The sequence below is a fragment of the Perna viridis genome, chromosome 2 (genome assembly GCF_037379345.1).
Source record: "Perna viridis isolate PV_CMFRI_1.1 ecotype Kerala chromosome 2, ASM3737934v1, whole genome shotgun sequence".
NCBI lineage: Eukaryota > Metazoa > Mollusca > Bivalvia > Mytilida > Mytilidae > Perna > Perna viridis.
The window spans coordinates 35628907-35640922 of NC_142446.1; the positions used below are offsets into that span (position 1 = coordinate 35628907).

General features: G+C 30.7%; 1 protein-coding gene across 2 annotated transcripts in view; it reads left to right on the forward strand.

The window, feature by feature from the left end:
* LOC148624828 (kinesin-like protein KIF28) overlaps positions 1-12016 on the forward strand; it is a 43315-nt gene that overhangs the window by 16808 nt on the left and 14491 nt on the right. Inside the window, exons 9-16 of one of the 2 annotated variants that reach the window (XM_088567762.1) lie at positions 370-430; positions 738-914; positions 3427-3542; positions 5034-5148; positions 5607-5670; positions 5878-6006; positions 8265-8425; positions 9122-9139. In XM_088567762.1, the coding sequence (XP_088423888.1) occupies positions 370-430; positions 738-914; positions 3427-3542; positions 5034-5148; positions 5607-5670; positions 5878-6006; positions 8265-8425; positions 9122-9139 (841 nt within the window). The remainder of the gene's footprint in view (positions 1-369; positions 431-737; positions 915-3426; positions 3543-5033; positions 5149-5606; positions 5671-5877; positions 6007-8264; positions 8426-9121; positions 9140-12016) is intronic. The other variant, XM_088567763.1, reaches the window with a different exon arrangement.

Genomic DNA, 12016 nt, shown 5'->3' on the forward strand with positions numbered 1-12016 from the left:
TACAATGTACATCACTACAAATCCAAATGCCTCAGATCAAACTACAGAATAAACTTATGGTGAAATGTGGAAGCCTTGCAAAAGTCAATTTCTCAATACAGCAGAAATCTCCATAAATCATAACGAAAACATACCTGTATTTAAAGGGAACCCAAAATAGCGAGAAACCTCCCTAGATATAATCCTGATATAAAATGTGGTGTCTTTTCTTAATCAATTATGGTTCATTGTCCCTTTATAGCTGTTTCCTTGCATTTTGACACATATAATCAAACTTTATGCACAATTTGAACATATTTTTATCAGCCGAGAAGGAGGCCTGGTTTAAAAATAAAGAGATTGACTATATTAGATTTATTTGTTTTGCAGATTGCTGCTTTGAGTCCTGCTGATATTAACTATGATGAAACACTTTCTACACTTAGATTTGGTAGGTCTAGTAATGTATATGTACTGTTGTGGTTAACTACTATGTTTACTTCAGCCCAAATTGTTTGCCTGCAAAAAATAATTATTTGTTGATATTCACTTGAATAAGTTGCTATGGAAAAACTCTGTAAACAAACAAAACATTACATTTATAGAGGTAGGCTCTCTTTTTTATACCCCTTTCTTCTCCTATTTTTTTATTTTTATTTTAGAGTTATGGGACTTTGAATATTAGATTGGCTTATAATGTGCTTTAGCACAGCAGTGTATTCAATATATTGTATATCAATAACTGATACCTTTTACAGCTGATCGAGCCAAAGCTATCAAGACTACAGCCACAGTGAATGAGAGTCCTACTGATAAACTGATTCGCGAATTACGTGAAGAGAATGCTAGACTGATGGAAATGATTAAAACAGGAGGAATCACACTACCTACTGGTGGGGCAGGAGGAGTGGGTGCTGGAGGTTACAGTGATGCAGGTAATTCTCATTTTATTTTCTGTGACATTTTTGTACCATGTGGAATTCTTTTACATGTTTAACATTGTATTTATTTTTTTCTTCTTTTAATTCTGCTTGTCCTATTTTTTTTTAATCATTTTTTTTTTAAGAATTATAATTAGATTCAGAATGTTTTATGGTTTCTAACTTCAAGAATTATTTCAAAGATTTTAAGTGTAGTAATTAGCAAATTAAAAGTTATTTCACACTTGTTCAGAGACATTTTCCAGCTAATGCACGCTTAAACCAGAGAAAGATGCTTTTAACACCTAAGGGGTGACAGATTGCTGGCAGTAACATTGTTTTTTTTATTTAGCTTTTATCGTTGTTTATCTATTGTTATAGCAGATTAAAAAATATCCAAAAGGGAAAACCAATCAATTGCATAATTATTTGTGAAAAAAATATTTGTTGTCTAACCTTACTAGGAAGAAAAGTGGAGCATCTTCTTCCAGTCTTTAATAAATTTTCTTCAATTCTGATGGACAGGCATTAACCAAACACAAAATGAAAATTTATTGAAAATCAAAATACCTCTTCAAACTATCCTATTTTGCTTTATTTTTATATGTTTGTTTTATATTGAAAACTCATTTACAGTACATGGTTTTTGCACAAATTTATATTTAAAATTTTTTAGCCATTATCAAATGATGCTTCATACCCTTATTAAGTGGGTTATATTATGTTTAGGACATAATTGAAATGTGGGCTAGATATGACCTGAATCATAAAATTTTCATTATTTTATAATCATGCAGTTCAAATACTTTCAGATGCTGAAGGTACCTATTTTGTGTATAAGAAAGGATCAGGAAATGGATTCCCTTTGTGGCCAAAACCTTAATTAAATTTTCTTTCATTTTCTAGGAGGTTGAGTTAAACATACAATAGAATTCAAACTTCTTTTTGTTATTAGTAAGGATTCTTAATTTTGTCTGAAAACACTTATTTTGCATGTGGTAATAATGAATTTATCAAAAGATGCCAAAAGTAGAACAGATATTTCTATCATGAATTATTTCCCTCATTCATGTTATAAGTTCTCAACTTCACATAATGGTTGGAAAATCTACTTCTCTTCAAAAACGAAAAGAAAATACATTTGTATTTGTAGGTACCAATCAGCTCTATAAATGAAATAAAATTTAGATTATGCTCTTGCAAGTAAAATTGTCTGAACAAAAACTGGTTTGACATGAAAAACATAGGTGATTAGAGAACAAACTAGCAATATTTACTTTTCTTAGGACATCTGGTCACATTAGGGGTTTGTTATTCCTGATCCTTTAATTCCTTACTATCTTTAGTCAGTATGAGTTCTTTCCTATAGATATATAGTATTTGAAACAGAAATGTGATGCAATCCTAGCAAAGCACAACATGTTTATAGCATTGAAATCAAATTTGCATGATTTGATCAGAGATCTGGTTTATTATACTTTTGACTTTTTATTTTTATCGTCCTTTGAATGTAATAACAAAACTAACAACAGGTTCAACCCTCTGGATACTAACAATAGGATATATATGTCTTTTTATATTTTGTATTTCAATGTAATTCTATCAAATTCTGCAATTAAAATGTAGGAATGTAGCTTTAAAAATCTTTTGTACTGTTTTTATATCTAAATTATTCTTACTTTGTATAGATTCATGTATTTAGATGAAATATTAGCATTGAAAGTTCAAATATGTCTTGAAAAAAACTGAATATTATTTTTTTTAAAAAGTTATCCCAGCTCACATTAATGCTATGACAGTTTGAATGAAGTGTTGAAGTAGTCACTTTAGAGAAACTATAGTTAGAAAAATATACATTCAAGAAATAAATAGTCTTGTCACTATAGTTTTTGCATGGTCATTAATATAATCTGTGATATAATACAAGAATGGCACAACCAAAAAGCAAACACAGAGTGAAGTTATAATTTTGTAAATGAATGTAATAACATTTTATACCACTTTAAATGCAAATGAATGTGTGAAGATCATGTATTACTCTGAGCAGAAATTCAATATTAAAAAGGTCAATTTGATCAAAAATTTGTTTTTAAAATACATGTAATCAGGAAAATCTATCTTTTAAGTTAAGCATAGTCCAACTCAAATTTGAATTTTAAAGGACAATCTGATTACAATTTAGGAAAAGTGTAAACAAATTTATTTATAGAAAAGAAACTTTTCAATGATAATAAATACTCTATAGATGTAATAGGAGTTTCATTATAAAATAATGTAAAGGAATATAGAATTTGTATCATTATCTCCCCTTTTCAGTATTAGTGGGAAAAGATTTTTTGACAGTTTTCAGAACAAAATATTTTTCTATGTCTCTTCTTATCTCTGGTTTTAACTTTTTATTACAAGCTCCTTTGCTGCTTACCGTGTTTGCCTTTTTTATTTAAGAGGCACTCTGTTGAAGTGTTCCTTTTTATTTTAAGTTCCATCTTTACTGATGTTTTAATTGTAAATAAATTATCTTTCACAGAGGTGGAAGAAATGAAGAGACAGTTACAAGAGCAGTTAAATGCAAACCAACAGGAAATGGAACAAATGAAAAAATCATGGCAGGAAAAGTTACAGGAATCAGAAATAGAAAATTTGGTTAGTAAGTTCAGAAATTTTGTAATGTTATAATTATTATGACATGTGACTATATTGTAACCTCATTCATTTGACTTTACCCTCAATGAGCTGCATGCATGTGTCTTGCAGGAAGAAAGAATCACACACTTAAGTTTACCCCACTTTAATGTGATTTGAGCTGTTGTTTTCTCTGTGTTTACTTTTTATATAACAGCAATTTTTTAGCCTACCCGTCCAAAGGCCATGTGAGCTATTTCCATCACTTGGCATCTGTTGTCATCATTAACAATTTTTTTCTCCTCCTCTGACACTCCTTGACTAATCAGAACCAAACTTGGTATGAATGTTCCTTGGGGTATCCTGCAGGGAATTGTTGTGGGGATTTTTGATCAGTCAAAAAACATGGCCATCGTTACTAAAAATATAGCATAGGGGTCAGACAGTACTTTTTTCATGTATTATATCTCCAAATCGTAAGGTTTAGCCAAATTCTTTCTATTGCTGAAATGATCCTTATTATTAGGCCTACAAAAGTGTCCAGGGATCAAAATTGTCAGATGACTCCATGTAAGAGTTATTGCCCTTGAAAGGTGAAAAATGATAAGGTTTTTTTTTATATAGTTTTTAGCCAATATCTTGAAAACTATGATAGATAGAAAGAAACTTTCAATTGCAGAAATGATCCTTATTATAAGTTCTACCAAAGTTCACGTAAGTTAAAATTATTTGGCAGCTTCTTGTTAAATTTATTGCCTTTGATAGGCAAAATTTAACCAGGTATGCTAATCAGGCTTGTGAGAGGCTCTTGTTTATAGTTTTAAAGATTTTGTCATAAAAGGTTTGATGACATAACGTTACGTTTCCCACAATTTACATTGTACTAGTAAGTGTGTGACACTACTTCTCTAAATAAATTGGGAATTGATCGCTAGTTACATTACAGTTAACAGCTATAGGAACTTGATTTCACTTAAGTGTGTATATTTGCCAAAGCTTTTGTCACATTTACTTTTTAAGCTTAATACACATTTTCACATGACAAACAATAAATAATAATGCTTCAAGTAGGGACTTGTGCACTAAATATTAACAGGATAACTATTGGATAGAGTGAATAACCATAATATGATCATCACTGCCAAAGAAAGCCTAAGTTTAACTAGCACACTGAACATGTTCTGGACTCGAGTTAAATCTCCAAGCTTTCTTAGTAATTGTGTTTGGTTATTCACGATAACCAATTGATTATCATATTTATTATATAGATTTTCTCAATGATTTATGGCTATTTTCAACACAAATTTAAATTTTGTGGTTGGTAGATTGATATTTCTGTTGTTACATTTTAATGAGAAAAAAGTTTGAAAGCAAAATTAGAATTTATTTCACATGTGAATTATTGAAATCTATTACACAGGAAATATTTTGTAAATTCCTGCTGTCTATATAATTATATGATATAAAAGACTCACTTTTCATATTTTCCATGTGAATGTTTATTTGTTATAGAAAAAACTAGAGGAAGATAAGAAGAAAGAAGAGGACAAGAAAGTTATTCCACATTTCTGGAACTTGAATGAAGATCCCGCTCTAACCTCTATGGTCATTCATTTCTGTCCTGATGGTAAGATACTGTGTAGTGGGAAATAATCTTCATAATTTGTGGTGAAGATGGGGTTTAGGGTTGAGAGTGGGTATTAAATATGATATTTTCTAATGCAAAAATACTGATATTTGGCAGGAATCAATTTTCATTGTTTTGGGAATGATGTGGGTTTGTGGTACTTTAAATTAATAGATGTCAGTTTTAAGCAATGCATTAACATAAAACCTGACATCTTATTGGTAATTGAGTTTAAGGTTTGACCAAACAATGAAAATTGATTATATACAAATGCTATATGTTCATGTTTCTCCATTTACTCAATAAATGAGCTATGTTTCATTTTAGAATTACTACACTGTATATGGAAGTAAAGTAAATCATTCTTTTTGATTAAAGGATACATTAACTTAAAATTTTCCAGGAATTTATAGATTTTACTAAAAGACTATGACATCTTAGGGTATATATTTTCACAGGAAAGTCAACAGTAGGAACAAAGAATGCCCAGCCTCCACCAGCTATACAAATTAATGGACTGAGGTAGGATTTGAAGCACTTCTAGTTATGTGAGATCAATTTAAATAACAGCATTGAATACCTGTGTATATAGCCATATCAGTGAAATGATAAAAAAACAGTTCCTCCTGACTATGAACAGTGAATAAGTGAAAGGAACAAAGAAATTTACTTAGAATGGCATTCAAGATTTATCAAGGTTTTAAAAATCATTCTCCTATTCGTTTTCAGTATACAAAAACAGCATGCTGTAGTCAATAACAAGGGAGGTAACATAACACTTGATCCCTGCTCAGGAGCTAAGATACTGGTCAATGGTCAGAAGATTACCAAAGGGGTACAGCTTCACCATAATGATAGGTAAACTATAAGTTAGCAAAAAAGATGCTATGGTGATTTATAATGATTTTCTACACTTGAAGGGACCCTAAGTAATCATGTCAATATGGTTTATTACATAGGAATATTTAGTATTGTTCCCAATTTATTTTGGATCCCTAATTTCTACTTTTAATAGAATTAAGACCTGAAAACCCTTTTGTAGTTCATTTGCTTCTATGATAGTTGTAAGAGTTTTTTTATTTTGTGTCACTTAACAAAAAAGTTAAGAGTCAATATGTTAACATTGCATGTACACAAAATAAATTTGTAGATAAGATTGTAATCTTTACTCTGTAAGCAAGTACTTCTTATGCTTTGAAAAGGGATTTCTGTGGCCCAATCTTGTGAATTCACAGGTTTGGACACATATAAATTCAGTGCCCCTCAGGCGACCGTGACTTATAATATCCTCATGGGAGGTGTCAGTCAAATGTAAATATATTATTGAGCCAATCAAAACTCTTATCATCTAGTCAAAGGTAAACACAATAAAGGCCATGTGCACATGGCTACATACAAGCTTCACAGTCCTGTTTAACCATGTAATACATTCAGAAACAGACTTACCTAATAACAGAATAAATTAAATCCAATTAAAAATTATTATCCCATCTGGAAGTGTCTAAACACTTCGATATGAAAGAATTGATAAAAGAAAATGGATGACATATGTTTACACTTTTGCCATGTGACTTTTTTGGCAGGAAAATCGGTAAACAAATAGAATGGGGATTCCCAAAATCTAATTAAAAAAATGCTATTCAGATATCAAGATAATTAAACAGGGACACAATTAATGGTCCATGGTACAAAATGCAGTTTGCTGGAAATTTTATCACTTGAAAAAAAGAATGAAGTTTGTTAAAAATATTTAAAAAAAAATCAAATTATATTGTAAGGTAAATTAGATCATTAAGGACAAGGTAAACAAAAATGTTTTAAAATCAGGGACTAGATGAGGATAGTAATATAAAGTCCTTGATATTAGTAAAATACCTGTTTCTGGAGTAGTACTTTATCATTTTATGCATATGAAAGTAACAGACAAGAGCTAAAAACCTGCTTTGTACATGCATCAAGAGTGAATCTTGGGTACATGTATGTCATGAATGGAGAGGTTTTTTTGATAATACATCAGTGGCCTTAATACTGTCATATTTAAAAAAAAAAAAAAAAGTATAATTTTTTTTGCCACCCTTTGGCTCTAATTTCTGAAAATTGGCGACAACAAATGGCAGCTGGCAATTCTTCTGGCAACAGAATTTTGGAAGCCAGAGCAACCCCTGAGTATATCTTTTGGCTTAAAATTGCAAAAATCTTTGGTGTAGAATATATTACAGATAATTGGTGGGGCCATGCACACTCCTTGAGACGTTTAGGTTTCCTGCATGCACAATACCTAAATGAATGCTAAACGTTCACCAAACACACGATAAACAAACGCTTCTATTGTATGTTTAAATGAACGCTTCTATCGTGTGTTTAAATGAACGCTCCTATCATGCGTTTAAACGCACGATAAACGAACGCTCCTATTGTGCATTTAAACACATGATAGACGAACGCTCACAACGTGCTTTTCAACGCATGATGAACGAACGATGAAAAATAATAATAATTACAAATAATGACGAAAGAAAAAATAGAAAATGAAATTAATGAACATATAAAGATTAATAATAGCAGAAAATATGAAAGTAAAAGTTAAATCAAGGAAATAATCAAAGTACAAAAATAAACAAACGCTTGTATCGTGCGTTTAAACGAACGCAAAGCGATGTGTAAACGCATGATAAATGATACACTAACGCTAAAATGGGAATTGTGAACGTCTCAAGGAGCATATTACAAATGTGGGTGCCAATTAGTTATTTACCCCTTGCAAACAGAGTTCTTGAGTAAAATTAGGAATCACCCTGTTTTTCTGTATGTTCAGTACAGTCCTAGTTGAAATCTTCTTCCAAACCACTGAATGGAATGAGATAAAACTTTCATCAATTCTTCATCACCTGATGCCATTGTACAACTTCCATTTTGTTTTCCATCTGAATGATTTTTTGGTTTTAAGATAGAAAACTAGTAATAGCCAACTACCCCTATATTGTTAAGCTCAAACTAGTCTGTAGTTGAATATGCTAAAAGCTTGTGCCGTTAGTATAAACTTTTGTTATACATGTAGATTTAACAGTCATGACTTGTATGATTAAAGTACATGTATATATTTTGTTTTTTTGTAGAATATTATTTGGGCCAAACCATTTGTATGTCTTCCATCACCCACAAGATGCAGCGAAACTAATGAAAGATGGAGAGCATGTAGAGACACCCACATTTGATTCAGCCAATGAAGAAATAGCAGAAAAAGCTGGTTTAGTGAGGCATGATGGGTCATCATCAGGTATGGCAGCCCTCTTGAATGCATTTTTTTAAAATTATTTTTGAAGAACTAGATTTGATACTTTTCCTCCCTATAAACTTGATAATGACCATTCCTTCTTTAGTTGTTATGTAGCACTCCAGCTAAGGATCATGCAAAATGTGATTCATGCGTAAAAAGCCTACATATTTTTATGTTTGATATTTTGTTTGAAATGTCATAGTAAGCAGAAATTAACATGTGTTTTTTCATATAACCTGTGCTCTTAGGAGATAAAAATCATATAGAATGCACTGTAGATTTCAGAATGACGGGAGATAACTCTGTAAATGACGCAGAAATACAATAGAGTCTACTGGATTTTCAATGTTGATTATCTCCTAAGAGCAGGCAGATTTGAATGAATAATTACACATTTCATAGTATAGTATAGTAAAGCAACCTAATTACAAGAATAAAAATATGTAGCCTTTTTTGGGGTGTATCAAATTTTTCAGATTTTGCATGATTCTTACAAAGACAGCTACTTATTTCCTAACAATTCTTTTTTTATCATTATAAAAAAATTAATTCTGCTATCAAGAATCTAAATGAAGAAAAACTTTTTTGGATTTAAAGCATTGGAAATCAACAGAATTAATCTTTCCAATAGTTGATCACAAATTAAATTAATTAGATATTTTTATACTTGAAGAAAAATATAATGAAATGTTATAGGTGGTAGTGAGTTATCATGTAAGTGCTGTGTGTAATAGGCTAAATTGTTGAAGTTTCTAAAGTTTACATGTTTAGAAAGATAGCTCATTCTGTGCTTGAATTTTCATGTGCTTCCAGTGAAAGGTAAGTTTGTTGATGTTGCACTAACCTTTTTTGTTTTCTGCTTTTTACTGACAGGGCTTTATATGTAAAAAGATCTTGTGTTTTTAATTCTAAGTATGTCTGTTGTGATTAAAATAAAATGATATAAATAATATACTTTTATGCCCTGTTTTAAACTTAATTAAATATACCTTTACATGTTAAAATTTTATTATGATTCTGAAAAGTTGTAGAGCTATACTTTATAGAAGTTCATACCTGCAGGCAGGGGGATTAAGAGATTATGACAGATCCCCTTGAATATAAAAACCATTGAAAACTGTTAATGACAAGCTTAAAATTGTAATCAGGAAAAAAATGAGCCCAAATAACCCTCCTACAACCTATAAATCCACCCCATCACCCCTCAAAAAAACGATAAAATACAAAATTGGCTGTATGGGCCTTATATTTTTTTTTGACAGAACAAATGTTTTTATCATTAGAATGATGAAATTGATTTGACATATTGTAACTTTCTCTAGATATTGTCATATTTATACCATACTTTTTTTGAGCACTTATTACACCTCATACATTGTAAACATTTTTTGGTGTATTTTATTTTTTGAGATTTTGGAATTTTTTATCTGCTGTGTGTTGAAGGAGTTCAAGCACTTCTTGCTGGTTTTACTGTGTGTATGATTCCTTATAAAAGAATCAACAGTTTTTATTGCTTTTACTGGTACAACACTGTGGTAGAAACTTTTACACAAAATATTCTTCAGCAGAAATCTTCTTGTTCATGCTTACCTCCTTACTATTATTAAGTTCAAGCTAGTATAGTTATATTTCAAAAAGTTTCTAGCTTCAAAATACAAGCTTATCTGAATCTAGGAAGCTTGTCCCATTCTTTGTTACCCTGTAAACCTACCCATAGAAAGTCGCATATGGTATTTATGAATAAGAGGAATTTTCTGTAAATGTTATATTTAGGGGATGGTGTTTTTAGCTCATCTGGCTGAAGGCGATGTGAGCTATTGCCATCACTTGGTGTCCGTCGTCATCGTCATCGTTAACAATTTTAAAAAATCTTCTCTTCTGAAAATACTGAGAGGAATTATATGAAACTTTGCACAGATCTTCCTTAGGGTATCTTGCCCAAAAGTTGTGTTTAGATTTTTGATCCGTCAAAAAACATGGCTGCCGTTACTAAAAATAGAACATAGGGGGTCATACAGTAGTTATTCACATATATCTCCAAAACCGTTAGGTTTAGCCAAATTTTGACAGGTTTAAAGTGTTCAGCGTGATAAGGTCTATCTGTGGTTTAAATTTTCATTTTAATCTGTTCAGTCATGTAGGAATAATTGTCTTTTTTTGATGATTTTTTGCTATTTTTAATGGTATTTCTTTCAAAAATCTTCTCCTTTGACACTACTTGTCCAATTGGAACCAAATTTGGAATAAATGTTTCTTGTGGTATCTTGCACAAAGGGATGTATAGATTTTTAATCCGTCAAAAAACATGGCTGCCGTTACTAAAAATAGAACATAGTGATCATACAGTAGTTTTTCGCATATATCTCCAAAACCGTTAGGTTTAGCCAAATTTTGACAGGTTTAAAGTGTTCAGCATGATAAGATCTATCTGTGGTTTAAATTTTCATTTTAATCTGTTTAGTCATGTAGGAATGATTGCCCTTTTTTGATGATTTTTTGCTATTTTTAATGGTATTTCTTTCAAAAATCTTCTCCTTTGACACTACTTATCCAGTTGGAACCAAATTTGGAATAAATGTTTCTTGTGGTATCTTGCACAAAAGTGATGTATAGATTTTTGATCGGTCAAAAAACATGGCTGCTTTTACTAAAAATAGAACATAGTGGTCAGACAGTAGTTTTTCGCATATATATCCAAAACTGTTAGGTTTAGCCCAATTCTGACAGGGTTAAAGTGTTTAACATGATGAGATCTACCTGTGGTCAAATTTTCATTTTAATTTGTTATGCCATGTAGGAGTTAATCCCCTTTTTTGATGTTTTTTGCTAATTTTAATGTTGTTACTTTCAAAAATCTACTTCTCTGACATTACTTGAACAATTGGAACCAAACTTTGTATAAATGTTCCTTGGGGTATCTGCACAAATTTTATGTTTATATTTTTGATCCCTCAATAAACATGGCTGCTGTTACTAAAACTAGAACTTGGGAGTCAGACAGTAGTTTTTTGCACATAATATCTCCAAAACTTTATGGTTTAGCCAAATTCTTTCAATTGCTGAAATGATCCTTAGTATAAGGCATATAAAAGTCTCCTGGAATCAAAGTTGTCAGACAACTTCTTGTAAGAGTTACTGCCCTATTAAGATGAACGTTTTCATATTTTTTTTTGTTTGTTTGTTTTTGTTTTTTTCAGTTTGCAGCCAATATCTTGAAAATTATAACTGAGTGATTCAGGCTCCTGGGAGTCTCTTGTTTTAATATTAATGTTATAACAAAAACTAGCACTAAATATGTATGTAAAGGTATATGCTTAATGAAAAGGACATAAATCTATAGGCAATGTAATAAATATTCATATATTTACAGGTAAACTGTTAAGTAAACACTTATTTATCAATGCTGTATACAGTCAATTAAATTGGTATTACTACTGTATAATTAATCTACCCAGTCTAGCTTTATAACTACAAGTATTGGAATTTAACCATGTCAAAAATACTTCCTTTTCCTGGAAGAATTAGATATAAATCTTTTCTTATTATAGAACCAACAAGGCTAAAATTAACTAAGAATATTTATGTTGAAAT